Source organism: Phalacrocorax carbo, chromosome 7 (assembly GCF_963921805.1).
Source record: "Phalacrocorax carbo chromosome 7, bPhaCar2.1, whole genome shotgun sequence".
Lineage (NCBI taxonomy): Eukaryota > Metazoa > Chordata > Aves > Suliformes > Phalacrocoracidae > Phalacrocorax > Phalacrocorax carbo.
Genome location: NC_087519.1, coordinates 51,428,415 through 51,447,090, shown reverse-complemented (window position 1 = coordinate 51,447,090; position 18,676 = coordinate 51,428,415). Strand labels below are relative to the sequence as shown.

The following is an 18,676-nucleotide window of genomic DNA, read 5'->3' as shown; positions in this document are numbered from 1 at the left end:
TGAAAAAAATCACCGTGTTTCGTTAGGAAAAGCCCTGCTGATGTTGTAAATTGCAGTAATTAAAAAAGCAAACAAATAAAATGCTGTATTTATGCAATGATTTGAAGAAAAGCTGTTTAGAAAACCACACATTAATGTGTTTTCCAAGAAACGCGGATACATACTAGGTTACTTCTTTATGATGAGTAATTGAATTTATTGCACATAATTAATAAGTGAAAAGTTCTGATATTTCAAGTGTTTAATTACAAGGAGATAACAAATCTAGGTTGGTGGGGTTTTTTTTTTTTACTATCCTTAAATTTTCACGCACGCTATTTAAAAGAAGCGATTAAAACACGGCAGAAACCCGGCTCTAAGATTATTTCTGTAAACTTTTGCTCACTGTAAGCCAGCCCTGCTGAGGGAAGCAAACCGTGGGGCAGCAGCCGGCGCTCGCCGCCGCAGCCGGTGCTCTCCGAGCCCGCCCGCCCCAGGAGGGGACCGCCGTTTCCCACGGACGAGGAGACGGAGGGCTACAGAAACCAGCTCCCGTGGGAAGGAATCTGGCGTTCACCTGGACGATGCTTAGGTCAAAACGCCTTCAGGCGCACGGCACAGGTGACGGCTCGGCCGAACTCTGCCTTTCCAGGGGGTGGACCTGCAACCTGCAGCGGGTTTAGCTCAGCCTAAGGACGGATTATGCCGTGAACTGCCGAACCGCACCTGCAGAGGCTTCATGAATAACACCAAATCATTGCAGCCACAAAGGGGAAGCCGCGCGAGGTAAATCTGGGGCTCCCACTCCTGCTTCAGGCTGCAGCAACACCGCCGACCTGCTAGGAAGGGGCCACACACCCCGAAAGGGCTGTAGTCGATTCAGAAAACTCCTGGTAATATCAGAAAGAATTAAAACATTTATTGGGCATAAATATATTACATATACACTACAGATACAGTTAAGTCTTACATACATAGTGTAGTATTTGCAAAATCTATACATTAAAATTGATATGGCAGTTTTAATACAATGCATATGAAATAGTCTAAAATTTACAATACAAGAAAACTTATGATTATTTTTTCTTTTAAAGTTGAAAAGCTTGGAATGTATGTTCCCATAGTGAGGTAAAAACATTTTATTTTTTTCAATTTAAAGAACTGTGCAAGGATAAGGTTCATACACATTCAGTTAGGGCACTTCTCCATCGTGACACTGAATAGTGAGCTGCTGCAGCCGACGAACAGGATCAGAAAACGTTTCAAGTTCGTAAAGAAAACGGCAGAACAATATAAAAACGTCTCTCTCCGTCCTTAAGGGTTTTAAATATTTAGTGTTTCATTCTACCTTTCTTTTTGTTGTCGTTCACACCGTCTTTGAGAGCGGAGAGCCCTCGGGTTGGATTCAATGCCTGGTCGGGCTGGATCAGAGGGCGCAAAGATGCAGGGGAAGACGCAGGGCATCAGCCAACGGTGGCTCAGCGGTGCTGGAGGTCAGGCAGGAAGGGCTTAACGTCTGCGATGCTTTACTTCCTTGGTAAGCTACGAACGCCAGCCAAAGCGCTGCGCCAGGACACACACACTGGAAGAGCGTCACACTAACTTACCCGGGGCCCGTCCCACCTCCGACGGAAGACCCTCTCTGACGAGCCCGGGGTCGGACCGGCCGTCCTCGCTGCCGTGACTATAAGGGGCACCAAACAAATCAGCAACGACAGAAACGCTTCGAGGGTAAGCGGTTGCTTCGCTCTCCACTCCTGCTCGCTGCTTCTAGCGTCTGTCGTGTTTCAAACTTTCAAAATTGATCAAATCATCTAAAGCAGGGTGGGGTTGTTAAATTTTTTTTTCTTTTTTCTTTTTTTTTTTTTTTATTAAAGCAGGTTTTTTAAAAAAGGTGTCAAGCTTGGATTTCATAGCAGCACTGCTGAGACAATATTCCAAAAATAAAAGAAAACAAACAGGGAACCTATTTCAAATTTCTGGGCTTCCAAACTAGCGGCCTTTTCGCTGTTTTAAAAAATACACTCTCTTCCCCTCCACTGACGACAGCTGTATATGCTTTGCTCACAAAATACAGATGCAAGGTCACAACGTTTCATATCACAAATAAATTTAAATAAGATGTAAATAAATTTGACAAGCCATGACTTTGGCAAAACCAAAAAAATATATATATTTAGCTCAATGCCATTAGTTTGCAAGGCTACATTAAACTAATTATAGTCAATAACAAAATACAGAACATTTCTAATATTTGCTACATCTAGAGAGGCACACAGAATAATTCGTTGATCTTAGCACTTTCTTTCCAGAGATGATTATGTTTTTGGATACATGTAAACGTTTGAATCACTGATAATGTGGTTTTTGTATTTTATTATTTTTTTTTTTTTTGGCATTTAGTGTACTAGGATGCTCCCATCTTCAAAAACACAAGAAAATGTAAGAAGATTAATAATACTAGGAATGCTGCCAGGTAAAAAGTTGACCTAAAGTACAACAGTATAAAACAGACAAAATATAACATGCTACGGGGAGGGCGGGGAGGGGGATTAGTACATAAGTACACTTTTTATTTTTTATTTTCTTACAATAAATAAAAGATTGCACTGTAATTGGTATTTAAAGTACTGTATGCAGTATATAGTATAAATAAACCTAAAACAAAAATAATGTTGTTTTCTCCCCATTACTTTGGTTAAGGGAATATTATGCTAGTACAGGACACTGAGTCTTAGACGATGGAGACAGAGCACAAAATAGCTAGGACAAAAGCAAAACCAAGTAGCAAAAATATACAAAAACAAGAGGCAGGGAAATACACTGTGTCTGTTGCACCCTTTTGGAATCTATTTGCACCTCCAGCTCATTTATGTCCCTGAGGTACTCGCACAATGTTGACTTAATATAAATAATCCAATGACTGAAGAGTTAAAATTCTATTATCTTAATGGATTAAAATGTGTATCTTGGAAAGGGCAGGCAGGAGGAGGGGGAGCGTTCCCATCAGAGCAGGACTCTCGTCTCAATTTTGCCATGTACCCAGTTATTTCAATTAGCCCTGTGGTAAGAATAGCACAGACACCCACTTAAGGTATTCAAAATAAACAGATCTCGTTTCTGATACCTCCAAAAATGTTCCATAAAATGGATACCCCTCCAAAAATAATAATAATAGTAATAAACATAATTAAAAAAAAAAAATCAACTGACAGTAAAGTTTGCTTACGTCGAGTGTAAATCTCACCTAATTCAGTAGAGGCAGTAAGCTGTCACCAGCTCTAATCATATAAATCAGGCTGAACATAATAGAATATCTAGTATTAGATTAGGAGTAGTTATATACAGTGATAAACAGACAAGTTAAAGCAGCTTTTAAATAGCTGAACATGGGAATAGCTAACTATTGCACAATGCCCTCTTGCTTAAAATTACTGCTAGGAATCAAAATGGTAAAAAAAAAATCTATAATGCTTCATAATTTATATACGGTTTGGTTATTTGATTTCTTATACAGGCAGTTTATAGTGTTGTAACTGTAAAACCAACAGATAATTAAAAAGGCTTTTCGACTGCAGGATATTGTTCCGATTTAAATGCACTAAACGATTAAAACAACAACAACTTACGTTTTATCTTGAAAAAAAAAAAAAACTGGGGCAAATGTAGTGTATAATTCATAGGCAACATTGCTAATACTGTTCAAGGAAAACCTGGTACTGTTGACTAACACTGTATTCTAGTCTTACCACTATACACGCTTGTGACTAATGTTTAGAAGGAAAAAGAAGAGACGAAAAAGTGACTCATGATTAAAATTTCCTAAATAGCAAGATAAAATAAGAGACTGTAAGAACTTCAGTGAAAAAAAAAAAAAACCCCAACCACCACAACAACATTGAAAAGGCAAATTGGTGACAATTTTGAAACTGTGAAGGAAAACTAAAGATCTTGCTTTTGGTATCTGGTTTGCTTGTTTCTCCAGTTTGACCACTTCCTAGTTTTGAATTTCAAAAAGGTGCATCAAAACACTGATTTATCTTTCTTCAAGCTAGAACTGTAAAAACAAGAGAAGTATATAAAATGTATGGTAGAACAAAAGGATTTCAAAAAAAAGGAATATCTGAATAAATGTGTGGATTATAATGCGTAGCATTAGTTAAACTTGTATCTCAAACTTCCATTGAATTCTCTACTTCATAAAGAAGTACTGTAATATACAGGCGAATATAATTGACAAACTTGCAAAGCCAAGAACGATGAGGGCTGCAAACTGTTCATCAGTAGGAATCATGCTCTTTATCTTAGGATCATCTATGCTCCCTGTTTCTCCTGCAAGCATGATCTCGTTTCGCTGAAGCATAAAGGCAACGGATGGGCTGAAAGGTCCACTAAGTTCCTGTGAGGTATCCAAGCACCGGCGGCAGACGCAGACGCGAAACCGATAGTCTGTGTTGACTTGAAGGCCTGAGATGTGGAATGTGGTCTCTTCTCCCTTGTACACCTTCAAAATAAAACGTGAGCGCAGTCAGAAACAGAGAGCAAGGCAACCTCCTCCTCCTTCCAGAGCATCAAACGACTTACAAACATAACAAGGTTCGCTTTTGCAAGGATTTGGGACAGAGAGTTGGGTCAAGTCTGAGTCTCGTAAGGAAACATTGCTGCAGCTCTCAAGGGGAGAACCCACTAGGCCAGTGCAGGTTTTGCAAAAGCAGAGGCACGTGGAGGGTTGTGTAAGAGACGTCCAACCACGAGAGGTCTCAACACAGAGCGTTCTACAGAGTCAGCGCACAGAAGGACAGACAAGACTTCAGGCAATGTATCAACCACAGGACGCGCTCATCTTCCGTGGGTGTGATAACCACGGCAAACACATTTCTGAACTCTTAAAATGTGACCATATGCCTAAAACACGTCTAAGACATAAGCGCCGTGTTTGGCCCCAAAAGGAAGAAAACCTGCACACTAAGGTTATTGGAAGACATTCACTGTATAATCATAATATTGGTTACAAATATTATTTTAATGTACTTTCCTCACACTCCTCTCAAGAGTCAGCAATTTTGCCAGAAATTACACTTTCAGGATCGTGGAAACAATAAAATATTATTAAGGTATCAAAAAGCTCCTCTTGGTTGCACTGTATGTGGTTCTTTAGCAATCCAAACCCATCAAATCAAATGTAGGTACCGTATGACTCAGAAAGCATGAGTCACAATATGAGAATGAAGAGAGAAAACTGAATATCTAAGAGACACTTTTGCGACTTAAATGGAAAAAGACCACTGGAAACATTTACGAACTCGGAAAACAAATAACCAGTCAACAATTTATATAACAGAGGGTTGATGAAACTGGTATTTTATGAAATGAAAAACATGTCACGAAGTGCCTGTGGAAAGAAAGTCTGCAGGGAAAAAAAAAAAAAAAAGATAATCCTGAACTTCAGATCCTTCTTCCTTTGCTCATTTAAGCTGGTTTCCGTCTCCTCGCTGCGGGAGCAGAAGGCCGAGAGCATTGCTGCCCTCCTGGAGGCAAGAACTCAACTTGGGAAAGGGTAACAAGAGGGAAATTAAATCTGAGCCTATAAGAGGACTTCCTGTGTGTTACTCTGGGGTAAGAAATACAGGAGGAAAAAGAAGAGACATGCCTAGCTAAATACCGCTTAAAGACTCCAGCTTTCCTGCCCATGCTTGCCCCTGAGGCTCATCCCTCAGTTAAAAAGCCAGTTGCTGATTTCTTGAGAAGGTCTAGGACAAAAGATTAAGGTTTTTCTTTCATTCATTCTCTCTCCGCCTTTTAAACTTTCAAGATTTTTCCAAACATTGCTTGACTCTGAGTTTCCAGGCTAAGCAGAAGTCCTCTAACCGGCCCACGTTTCTTGGTCCCAAGGCATAAATCAAGAAGCAATGTTGAAACAAAATTATTCTACCTTCCTCAAGTATGCTCAGCCTTCGCAGGAAGCTCACCCCAGCTCAAGGGACAGGAATACAACAAATTCCTACCGTAAACCTCTGCGATTAACCACAGCTATGCACTCTTGCCTTTCTCGTCGTCTTTGCTTGTTTTCCCAACGCCAATGAGAAGCGAGTCTAAGTTACAGCAATAGAGTAATCACAGGGAAAACAAAACTGCAGATGCTGTAGCGGTCTGTAGAAGTAACGTAAAGGTTGAAGCATCTATTCGCAAAGCGCACCTCCTACCAGGGACCTCTCTGCCACTCGCTTTTCCAACGGCAATTCCATTTCTAACACCCACCTGTTGCAGGCAACTGTCCTCCACCTACTGTCTTGTAGGTGTTAATACTCAAGTTTACTCCCAAATACCAATGATCATGCAAAGAGAAGTTGCATGCGTCTGGCACGTAAATGTAACTTCAGTAATTAAAAAGGATGCGTTCTTCCACAGGACCGGAGTTGGGATTCCTCTGCTGGGAGGTCTTAACTAACTCCCGTTTCGTTAGACTCAGAGCATCCATCCTTACAAAAATACTGTAAGCAAGGTATGCTTCCTGGTGCTGTTGTAATTATTAATTTCGTTTCAAAATGTATAATCCTAAGAGCTCTACATGCCTTTGTCATAAACGAACCTTTGCAACCCCTACGACCACTTCTAAAACAAAAAAATAAATCAGTAAATCCAAATAATGACATTTAATCACAATTTTACAATCTCATCATCATAAATTACATTGAACAGGTACTAGGGATGGGATATATACAACCTGTCTTTGCATTGAAAAAACCTGTCCAGTTAATTCGTTTTTTACTTGTTTTGTTCTGTCAGATTGGTAAATACCAGTGTAACTGGAGGCTAAGTTTGCCTAAATCAAAGACCTGTATCTTCATTACAGTCTAATAAATACAGATGACCAAGTTCACTCGAGCCAGCTAAGTCAACCGCACTTCTCAGGAAAAGGCCAGACAGTCAAGTTCATCGTTCCAGTTTGAAAAACAGTCAAAAGTACATTGAACACATGAATTAATAGTCACGAACTAGAAAGCCAAAACATTTCCTGCACTACAGCTGGGCGGTGGTGGAAACTGTGCTGCCTCCAGTGGTTTGATGAGTATTTAGCACCCGCGGATCTATGCCCTTTCTCAGTAATGGGTGAAAAATTACTGCGCTTAATTATCATTCGCTTCTGCCAGTAGCCTCTACCCTCCACAACCGGCTGCAGCGAGCACCTCGGAGACGCTACCGGCGCCAGCTCCAGTTTGTCTGCATTGGTATGGTATCTGCAGGGCCAGGCAAAGCCAACGCAGGATGCCCCCAGCGCAGAGATACACACTTGGCTGCGAACACAGTTACACTCTGTCCGTGAATGGACTTCACATACACAACAGAAAGGAAAAAATAATTCATTTCACAATTACGTATAAGGTCTTTAAATTTGCTAAACAAACATTAAACCAAATATGACCGTACAAAGCAGCGCACTTTTTTATACGTAGCACGTTACGCTTTGGCCGCTACCAAGTTGAAGTGAAGTGGCTATCCAATCTATCACTCTCAGTTCCTAAAAACAGCTTTTCTGTTTAGGTACCTGAGAATATAATAAAAACATGATGAGCTTTTCGCCTGGCTCCCTCAATGAAAATATCATCACAAGTAATAAAGTGCTGCTGAAGCCTCTTATGGCATTTGATCCTATTGATCAAGCCAGACAGCTCAGAGAATTCCTGTAGGCAACTATTTCTCAATTTCAACAATGTCACTAAATAATTCCAACCCCCCTCCATCTTTTCCAAATAATAAAAATGACAGACACAATTGCCCTGTAAGCGACACACTGGAAAGTGTAAGATAACCTCACCTGGCTGCGGCATTCCACTGCAATGACCAGTGCATTTAATAATTAATAAAAGCCTATTTTTCATGGTGATAAGACCACCAAGAATCAGAAGCAGGTTTCGATCTATTTAGAAAACATGCCCACTTGAAAGGTTTAATGTCGTCTAAGTCATCTGACAGATTTCTCTTTAAGAAACTGGCTGGGCTTATTACTTTATCCAGACTCAAAATCAGCTTCCCTCTGAGGGAATCAGCTTCACCGCTGAGCTGCTCATAAACCCTTATGAGTTAAGCTGCGTGGACAGCCTTGCCTCCTAAACAAAGCAAATCAGAATCTCTCAGGTCACCTTCCGCGAGGTGGGCTGCACTGAAAAACCTCTAATGAAAGGAAATTATTTCCTCTGTCTCATGACACAAAACTGGCATCAGGAGGCAGAGAAAATACTCAGTGCGAGTAGCACCAATAATAAAAGGCAACGGGTACGGTACAATCATGTTGTGTTTTGGCATGCGACCAGTACAAGTGCCTTTGACTTGCTATTCAAAATAGAGACGGAAAGCCATTTTTTTGCCGATTTACACAAATCATCAGGGCGCCGAATGCGATTCAGAGATTGCATGTCTACAGAGTCTGAAACAAAGGAAAAACAATAATAAAAATTAGACCTCCCGGCTTCTCCCCAGCATCCACCTTTTGGTGTGGACCCGAGCAGGCTTCCCACTCCATTGCTGGGGGAGTTTTACACATCCAGTGCACCCACCCGTATCTCCTCTTCTTTTGGAAAGCGTTTGGGACAGTTTTCTCCCAGAAGAGTTGCGGCAGAAGCTGATGAAACACCACTGCCTCCAAATTCTCAGACATTTCAAAGGTAGAATATTTTGCCTCACTGGCAGACAATTTAAGCATAAAGAAGCTTCAAAACTCAGCTCTCATTCCCCCAGACAGGTCTCACGAAGAGCCGGCTCCTTGGTGAGCCGATCCCCAGAGCTGCTCAGCTGGGAAACTAAACCCGAGGCTGCCGGGTATTGCGACTGTTATCCCAAGCTTCAGCTCCACTGCACAACCCAGCCTGCTCCCCGAGCTCCAGATTAAAACAATGCAAAGCTGGACACAATTTTAACACACCTGAAAGCCAAGTTCTAACTGAGTAAGTTCTGCTAGATGATAGTGCAAGAAACAGAACAGAGCTGGGCCACCGATTCTTACAGTCTGCTGTGATTTACGTCCTGACTCCTAAACAAGAAAGAAGTTCTAAAAAGAACTTTTAATGTCATAATGCCACTGCTTTTTTGAAGTATCCGACTAGATGAAGTGTACAAATACAGGAGCGCATCGCTTAAGAAAGGAGTATTTTAATAGTTTTTTAACACGCTTTTTAGGGGTAAACTGTTATCTGTTCGGCCCCTGCAAATCCCCTTCTTCAGACAATTCTCAGCAGAGAAATATTTACAACGTGTTCTCCCAGAGGAGGGCAGGGATGGCTTTAGCCCCAGTCTGAAAGAAAGGGCTTCTGAGTACTTGGATACCGGCTCTGCTCGGTCCGACGGCGGAGGAGCGGTGGCGTTTGGGAGGTGGAGGGCTGCATACGTGGGGCTACAGCGGGAGGGAGGCAGCTCTGGCGTGACGATCTGGACAGAAACTACCCAAAAGCATGCGGGTGGCTAACGCTGCAGCATGGGGAAGGAAATGCTACAGCGATTTAGCTTATTTTATAAATTAATGAAGATAATTTTCTGGAACTTGACTTTGTTTCTACAACATAAGCGAGGTGCAAGTACAGACCGGTGGGTTGCTCCTAGTGTTCTTACATCTCTGGAGAGCTTCATCTCTAGGATGGCATACACAGCAATAGATTAACAAGGAGCTCAAACGTTGAGAGTTAATAGATGGCAGTAAGACTTTGTTTTCTCCTGTTAATGTTTTATTTTATCAGGAGTTTTCTATATTTATTTGCTTTCAATACAAAACTTGCTAGACAGGTGTTACGACGTCCTACGTGATACTGGCCCACAGGCAGCCCCAGAAAAATCAGGGCTATTAGTGTACTAAAGAGCTACGCTGTGTGAACAGGGGAAATGAAACATGGGCACTTACTTGGGTGTGCACCCGACTCTGCCAGAGCCAACTGAAGCAGACAACTCCATGCACACTCAGCACAGAGTGCCCAGGTGGATTTTCTCTTCTGTTAATGAAATTAATATGGGAGAGCACCGCATTCTGCACCTTCTGAAGGGCTTCCTGGCAAAGAGCTGGATCGAGATCTGTAACCATTCCTATTTCTGGGAAAACTTCACAAGTGCCACAACTGTGGCGCCCGAGTCAGGATTCGCGTGAGCTTTCTTGTCAAGTCCACCGAGACTCTGTGCTCGACACCGCGCCGCTCTGTGGGCACCGCTGTTCCCCAAACAGTCGTGGGATACAGTCGTGTTTTGAAAAGTCAATTGCAAGCATCATTAGAAAGTTCTATGTCAGTTATCACGATGACAGAACCTTCCTTTTCAAAGCTTTTATCTGGATGAAAAAGCTAAAATCTACTATGTAAAGCTTACAACGTTCTCGTCAGTAAAACACCATCCCAGCAGTTGAAAATAGGTAACACAGTCTGGATGCTAAGGCAGTATCGCAAAAGGCATGTTGACATCTTCCCAGGGTGTTTGTCAGAATAACAGTATCTTTGTAAAACTTCCTGGGGGAGAAACACAGGCATATCTCAAATATTCTCCCATTCCCTACACAAAAAAAAAGATCTAAAACTCTTCAAGGCTTTGTCTTAAATAGCTGCCTTTAAATTGCCACACATAAAGCGATCTATTGACAGGATTACAGACCTGCAACAGAGAAACAGCTTTATGTGCTCAGCAGTTGAAAAGTTTCAATTTTAGGGCAATTTTAAAAGTGGATTTTTATTCTACGAAACTCTTCTCATCTGTGTTTGGGCTGGTGTAAAACATGTCGCAGAACAGAGACAACTGAAGTCCTCCATAGCCCATAAATAGTTTGAAATAGCTATTTGTTGCATTTATTTCTGTGCCAGTGGGACACGGAAAATGACTTCACGCGGCTCCTTATCCAGCTATACTATCCCTGGTTCTTGCAAAATGCACCGGTGACTGCTATAGCAACTCCAGTCACTTAAGCCACTGTTCTTTCTCATGGGTGTATTTAATAGCCTGAAAATCTATGATATTTTTCATTTGTGCAACCCTTCAAAACAATTTGCAGCACTTCTCTAATATAATATGCCCCCTGAGATCTATATGCAAAATATCTACATCACTTGCAGGGAACAAAACAGATTTAAAAGTAAATTCAGGACTTGCACTTTAGATGTAATTAACACATCACTAAAATTACTCTTCAGCTAAAGAGTAGCAAGTGATCACACAAATGCCACAGCAAAGGTAAAGTGAAATGCATTAGCCAGGGAAGTCACTGAAAGACATTTATATATTTTATCTCCTATTCACATAATAAGAGCGAAGCGCATGAGCACACAGCTACCACAGCTCGGCTAACGGACAGCCAGGCAGTGATGTGCCCCAGTGCTGAGAAAACACCCACATTTGTGACAAAGATAAATAATTTTGATGAGCGAAACTGATTTCTGAGACCGTGAAACAGTAGAACTCCCCGTTTTTGCGGCTGGTTATCAGCCAGCCCAGCTACAGAAGCCGCAGTGCCAGCTTTGAGCATCCCAGCCGGGAGCTTCAAGTGAATCACTTGTGAAAACTCAAGCAGGGTCATGCTTCTTGAGAAATGAAGACCTTCAACGTAAGACCTGAAGGTACTTTTTATTTCCTTTATTGCTGGGCTTTTTCATACCACAATTTCTTGACTGCAAAGATTAAGCCATCACCTACCTTAAAGGAACATGAAGCCATGTCCAATTCTCCCCAAGGACATCCAGAACATTTTTAGCACTGAAGCTATGCTTACTAAAGCTGTACCTGGAGGTTATACATCAAGGCTACTTTGTGAATCAGGCAAAGGCAAAATGGGTCCACTTATCCACTTACCACTGACATTATGAGGCCAACACAGTACACGGAAGTTTTATTACCTATACCAGCACCAGAAATGTTTTCCAACAAAAACAACAGTTAGGTTTCTGAATCCTTGGCACCCGCATCGATTGTCTTGCACTGATTTATGTTATTTTTGATTATAATTCACATTAATTCACAGTAACACTCAGAAATAGACTGAAGAGAAGCAACAGCTGCGAAGTACCACCTTATTCACATTTTTAAGAATTTAATTTAAGGTTTAATGTACCTCATTCCCTGATTTGGACTTGTTTGGAATCCATATGACAATGGAAGAAAGGACAGGGAGAAGGCAGGGAACGAATGAAATGCACTGTAAATCACAGTCAGAGGTGCGAGAGATGAAATAAAAGATCTGGCTGTGAATGAGTTGTTCTGTTTCACATGGGAAATGCCCACTTGTGAGCTCTAATCATGACAGTCAAGAAAAGAAGGACCACCTGTACTTCATTCGCTTCATTTGCACGGTGCAAGAACAGATACAGTTTCTGTGGGGCAGCTGATATACAGCAGTTACACATCTGTGCATCGAAACCTTAGGTAGGAATGGAATGAATGAGCAATCCAATTAAAAGTTGTGTACTCGGCTGAAATCCTTGATGGATGGTCTAGGAATGGGCTTAGGGAATGAGGAAGATAACCTACCTACTTCACTGTCTCATCTTCAGGCAATGGTTAGCACCAGCCAGCTCAGACTTAAGCACGGGTGGACAAAATCGTAACTATTCAAAGGTTAGTTCTGTTAGAAATAGTGATTAACTATGGACAGAGCGCAAGTCACTCCGATAACATAATGATGCTCCATATACTCCCTCCAGGGAGAAAACAACCTATTACAGCCCTTAATTTTGACTCAGCCTTTACCAAAGTTCATGACGCACCACCATCGGGTATAATCAATACAGCAGAAAGAAGCATCCCAGCAAATGTTCAAAACCATTTCCATTATATCATCAATTTAGCAGAATGAGTCTGTTTTCCTACCTGCTTGTATTCAGATTCTCTTCCAACCAGTACCTGTAGAACGTAACCAACAGGATCTCCCTTCATGGGTGGGACCATCTCCCAGGTAATTTCACAGGCGTTTCCTCCCAGCTGTGTCACTCGAGGGGCTAGAATAAAATTAAATGTGTTAACATTTAACATAAAGACTGCATTGAAATCTCATTCCTTTTACATACGCTGTAATAGATGAGAACATTTTAAAAAGACAACTTTGGGACATGACAGAGGTTAGTAGCACATAGTCTGTACTGTATTTTTGTGGCCAAAAATCAAATTGCTATCACCACTGGATGAAAGTAGTAAAACTAGGGCTGGATTTTTAAGTCACTCAAAAGTCATATTTATTTCAGGACAGTCTTGCCCGATTAAGCAGTTCGGGATTCTTGTGGTATTAAACAGTAACAAACACTGCTCACAGAAAACTGGGTGAAATTTAGAGCTGATTAACAAGCTCCTAAGGAGTTTACTGTAGGACCCAGATCACTCCTGCAGAAGGACAGTGAGCTGTTAAAGCATCTCTCACCCATCAGCTGTGTGAGCCACTAGAAAGGGGGAGTGGATGTGATAAAAAAAACCTTTGAACTTTTAAAATTCGATTGCAATGCTGTGCAGTGATCTTTTCAAAGCAGAAGCCAACGCGCAAATTACACCGGCATTAATAAAAGCAGCGATTTTGTGAAGTTCTGAGCAAATACCTGTGCCAGAGGAGACGCCGGCGTGCTCCTCCCATGCTACCTGTCATTGAAAGAGAGCGACAGAAGTGCCTCAGGTGCCTCACGAGATGACAATCGCAAGACCAACCACTTCAAGGGTGTGCATGGCTATAACGGGTCCTCATGCAACCCTCCAGGGAAACCTGCCGCTCAGTTACGTCTCTGAAATGCCTGTACCCCAATGCACGCAGCAGGGGGAATAAACAGGAGGAACTAGAGATCTGTGTGTGGTCGCAGGGCCACCATCTCATTGCAGTCACAGAGGCATGGTGGGATAGCTTGTGGGACTGGAATGCCGTCATGGATGTACTTTTTAGGAAAGAGAGGCCAACACGGCGAGGTGGGGGAGCTGCTCTTTATGCGAGGGAGCGACTGGTATGTATTGAGCTCTGCTCAGGGGTGGAGGAAGAACCAGCCAAGGGCTTAAGGGTAAAAATCAAGGTGCAGGAAAACATGGGCGACACTGTTGTAGGTGTTTGCAACAGGCCACCTGATGAGGAAGAAGTCGACGAGGCAGCTGGAAGTAGCCTCACAATCACAAGCCCTGGTTCTCATGGGGGACTTCAACCACCCTGGTATTTGGTGGAAAAGCAACATGGCGAGGCATGCACAATCCAGGAGGTTCCTGCAGAGCACTGAGGGCAGCTTTTTGACACGGGTGCTGGAGGAGCAACGAGGCGAGATGTGCTGCTCGACATACTAAGAAACAAAGAAGGTCTGGTTGAGAAAATCTGGAGGAAGGAAGACTTCCCGCTTGGCTGAGGAGGACTGGGTTAGAGATCACCTAGGCAAACTGGATCCTCACAAATCCATGGGCCCCGATGGGGTGCACCCGCGAGTGCTGAGGGAGCTGGTGGATGCTGTCGCTAAGCCATTCTCCATCTTCTTTGAAAGGTCATGGAGGACAGGAGAGGTGCCCGAGCACTGGAGGAAAGCAAATGTCACTCCAGTCTTCAAAAAGGGCAAGGAGGACCCGGGAACTCTAGGCCAGTCAGTCTCACCTCCATCCCTGGACAGGTGATGGAGCAGCTCACCTTGGAGGTCATCTCCAGGCATGTAGAGGACAAGAAGGTTATCAGAAACAGTCAACATGGACTCACCATAGGGAGATCATGCTTGACCAACCTGACAGCCTTCTACGATGGCGTGACTGTCTGGGTAGACAAAGGGAGCGCAGTGGATGCTGTTTACCTCAACTTGAGCAAGGCTTTTGGCACTGTCTCCCATAACACCCTCAGAGGTAAGCTTAGGAAGTGTGGGTTAGGTGAGTGGACAGTGAGGTGGATGGAGAACTGGCTGAAGGGCAGAGCTCAGAGGGTGTTGATCAATGGGGCAGAGTCTGGTTGGAGGCTCATAACCAGTGGTGTTCCCCAGGGGTCTCTGCTGGGTCCAGTCCTGTTCAACATATTCATCAGTGACCTGGGCGAAGGGACAGAGCGTCCCCTCAGCGAGTTCGCTGGTGACACCAAGCTGGGAGGGGCGGCTGATGCACCAGAGGCCGTGCTGGCACCCAGCGAGGGCTGGCCAGGCTGGAGAGCTGGGCCGAGGGGAACCTCAGGGGATTCAACCGGAGCCAGTGCCAGGTCCTGCCCCTGGGGAGGAACAGCCCCCCGCACCAGCACAGGCTGGGGGGGACCTGCTGGGGAGCGGCTCTGCTGAGAGGCCCTGGGGGTGCTGGGGGGCAGCGAGGTGACCGTCAGCCAGCACCGGGCCCTTGGGGCCAAGGGGGCCAGCGGTGTCCTGGGGGCATGGAAAGGAGTGTGGCCAGCAGGGCGAGGGGGGTTCTCCTCCCCCTCTGCTCTGCCCCAGTGAGGCCACACCTGCAGGGCTGCGTCCAGTTCTGGGCCCCCCAGGTCAAGAAGGGCAGGGAACTGCTGGAGAGAGTTCAACAGACAGCTACTGAGATGATCAGGGGACTGGAGCATCTCCCTTATGAGGAAGGCTGAGACCTGGGTTTGTTCAGCCTGGAGAAGAGAAGACTGAGAGGGGAGCTCATCAGTACTTACAAATATCTGAAGGGCCTGTACCAAGAGGATGGGGCCGGGCTCTTTTCAGCGGTGCCCAGCGACAGGCCAAGGGGCAACGGGCACAAGCTGGAACACGGGAAGTTCCCCCTGAACATGAGGACAAACCCCTTTGCTGTGCGGGTGCCAGAGCAGGGGCACAGGCTGCCCAGAGAGGCTGTGGGGTCCCTTCCCTGGAGACATTCACCCCCCGCCTGGACGCGGCCCTGTGCCCCTGCTCTGGGGGTGCCTGCTCCAGCAGGGGTGGGACGGGGTGAGCTCCAGAGGGCCCTTCCAGCCCCCACCAGCCTGGGATTCTGTGAATAGTATCAAACATTTCATTCAGAAAAATAGGAGGAGGAATGTGAGAAGTGAAGCTAAATAATATTCAGTATTAGAAATTAAGTCCAGCCTGGGAAGCAAAAGTACAAGCATAATCTTACAGACTTGGACTCGTATCTAATTCTGAGCCTGACATTCAGATGATCAGGCCTGCTATTTCTAGCCACACTTAGACTAGTGCTTCCACTTGAACTTTAAGAAATTCAATTTGTCAGCTGTAACAATGCTGCTGTCCTTGGGAAAGGACCTCTCACCAGCTGAAAGCTGAAAGCCACCATACGACGCCTGACAGCAAGTTTGCAGGTGAGCCGAGCAGAGTACTAGCAGCAGCACGTCTATATGTCCAACTAAGCATCTGCCACTGGAAGACATCAAAACAACTGTGACAGCATCCAGGGTCCACCAACCACTTTATCAGACAGAGCAGTCCAGCACGTGACCAAGAAAAACAAAACTGGGAGAATCAAAGCGCTAAACACTTTACTGAGTGGTTAACATGTGCACGTGCAAGGACATGAGCTTGTTAGAGGCAATACAGATCCCCAACCCTATGAAAACAGACAACAGGAGAGTCTATCAAAGAAATAAATGCTGCTGCTCCTGCATACATTACATGAATTTTAGACTAATTTGTTACCACCCAAGAGGAACACATGAATCGTATGCGGATCCAAACGTAATCAATATCCATTTGCTTCTCTCTGCACATCTGCCAGTGTTGAGAGACTGATAATAGATGGCTTCATCTCAGCTGACAACAACATTCTCCGTTATTTTCCCTCCGCCTTCCATCCCTCACCCTGACACACGTAGGTTTTTGTTAGACACTTAACAAAATACTGCCATTAACAATAATGCTATTTTAGGGTTGGCATCACTAAGCGAGTAATTAGGATACCTTATAGGCAAACAAACGTGTGGTTCTCATGCATGAAAAACTGTACTAAGTTTATCACCCACATTCCTTTGTATCGCTCCAAACACGGAAGAGAATCAACACCATCATTTTCCCTCAGCAGATCTCTTTTCCCTATGGCATTACCCCCCCATGGCAGCGTTCACCAACACAGTTGTTGTTGTGCCCTTTTCTCTGTGAGAGCCAGTATTTTGTCATGCACCTGCGGTCCCAGCCCACACACGACCCGGTATTTACACGATATCTTAACCGCTTGATATTCAGTCCAGGGTATGAGTCATATTTAACAGGAACTAAATAGGCAGGCAGGGAGTTCAAAACAAAATCCTAGGTGAGATCTGAATTTAATAAAATGGATTGCTATCCACCACAACGAAATTGTGACTACAGTGCATGCCGGCGTCCCCGAGCTGGTTGTAGCCACCTAGTGCAGCTAAGAGAAGCAACGGCAACAGCCGCATGGACTCAGCATCCGTGAGTGACCCGGCACTCCGACAACTTGCAGATGACGCTAAAGCAGTGAAGCGCACCCTCCCTGCTACCATCACCCACGCCAGCCTGGTTCATCCAGCACGAGGTCCTCTCGCTTTGCTGCGTAGCGTATCTTACAACTGTGTAATAAAGCAAATCAGGATAATTCACCGTCGCGTAAGTATATTCACCCTTGAACTTTACACCAAACGCATACAAATATCTTCTTCCAGAAACAGCACTGAAGGAAATGCCAAAACCCAAGGGATATCCATGTAAAAACAAAGCTGGGATTCTCGCATACGCTGATTTTAGCGTAGCGAAGCCCATCTCCTAATGTTCTCTCTGCGCTCGAGAGCGTTGTTCTTCCCAGGGGTGATTCAGAGCAGCTAACCTAGGGACCAGGGAAGTTACACCCCAGCAGTGTTTCCCCCTTTCTAAATCTTTGCTAATTAATGGCATGAAAATCACCAAAGCCAGATTGTAAATACAGCCGAGCAGATGAAACCTCTCTGACAACCTAACAGTTGCTGTTTCTCGCTGTAAATGGTACATCTTGGTAAAGGAGTTTTAAGCACAGGAAAAAAAGGTGCATCTGATGTCAGCTCAGTTTATCTGACAGCTGATACAGCAAATCCACTGCCTTCATAACAGCTCTCCTTGGAAGCAAGGAGCAAAATTAGGCCACAATTTACACACAGTAAAAGGCGTTTTGTTATAAAACGTAATCTCAGTAGGCCTTTTGTTCTTCTAGGGGGACCCATGCTAAGTGAGATAAAGAATCTAATGCTTTATGTATGTGAAATATCACTATTAATCTTATAAATCAAAGGGGAATAAACTCTGAAGTGCTATGCTGAACATCGACTTAAAACAACATGCAACTTCACTAACATTCGGGTTGTTATGTGCACGTATCTAGAAAAGCTGTAACATCCCTTAGGGAAGCGCTGCAGTGTCCAGAGCAATCCCTTGGTGAACACTATTGTCAGCAGCAGCATTTTAACAGTTTACGTATAACAACAGTGGTTGGTTTAATATTTATATGAATTTTTTTAGTGATAATTTCGCTTCCCACCGTAATGTAACTCCACAATTCACACACAGAACACAAACTGATTTTTCACTTGTGTTCTTGCATACTTATGTTAACCATTACAAACTCACTGCATACTTACCAATTACTTAAATAATTATTTTAGTTATGCATATGTAAAAAAAAATATCTATTACGTACCTTTGATTGCAGGTGGGACTGACTTAGTTGTGCAGAAGGTACATATTTCTGAGAAAGGTCCCTCCCCAGCATCGTTGACCGCCTGTATTCTGAACGAGTAGCAAGTGGATTCTGTCAGCCTCTGTATCTTGTACGTATGACTTGGTCCCCTATAAATCGGAATAAACCT

At 43.8% G+C, this 18,676-nt stretch overlaps 1 protein-coding gene across 1 annotated transcript in view; it reads right to left on the bottom strand.

The window, feature by feature from the left end:
* Positions 1-876: 876 nt before the first annotated feature.
* FNDC3B (fibronectin type III domain containing 3B) overlaps positions 877-18,676 on the bottom strand; it is a 213,302-nt gene continuing 195,502 nt past the window's right edge. The window contains exons 24-26 of the mRNA XM_064458004.1: positions 18,508-18,674; positions 12,805-12,932; positions 877-4,483 (exon numbers count right to left, since the gene is read on the bottom strand). Coding sequence (XP_064314074.1) covers positions 4,172-4,483; positions 12,805-12,932; positions 18,508-18,674 — 607 coding nt within the window. The 3' untranslated portion in view covers positions 877-4,171. The remainder of the gene's footprint in view (positions 4,484-12,804; positions 12,933-18,507; positions 18,675-18,676) is intronic.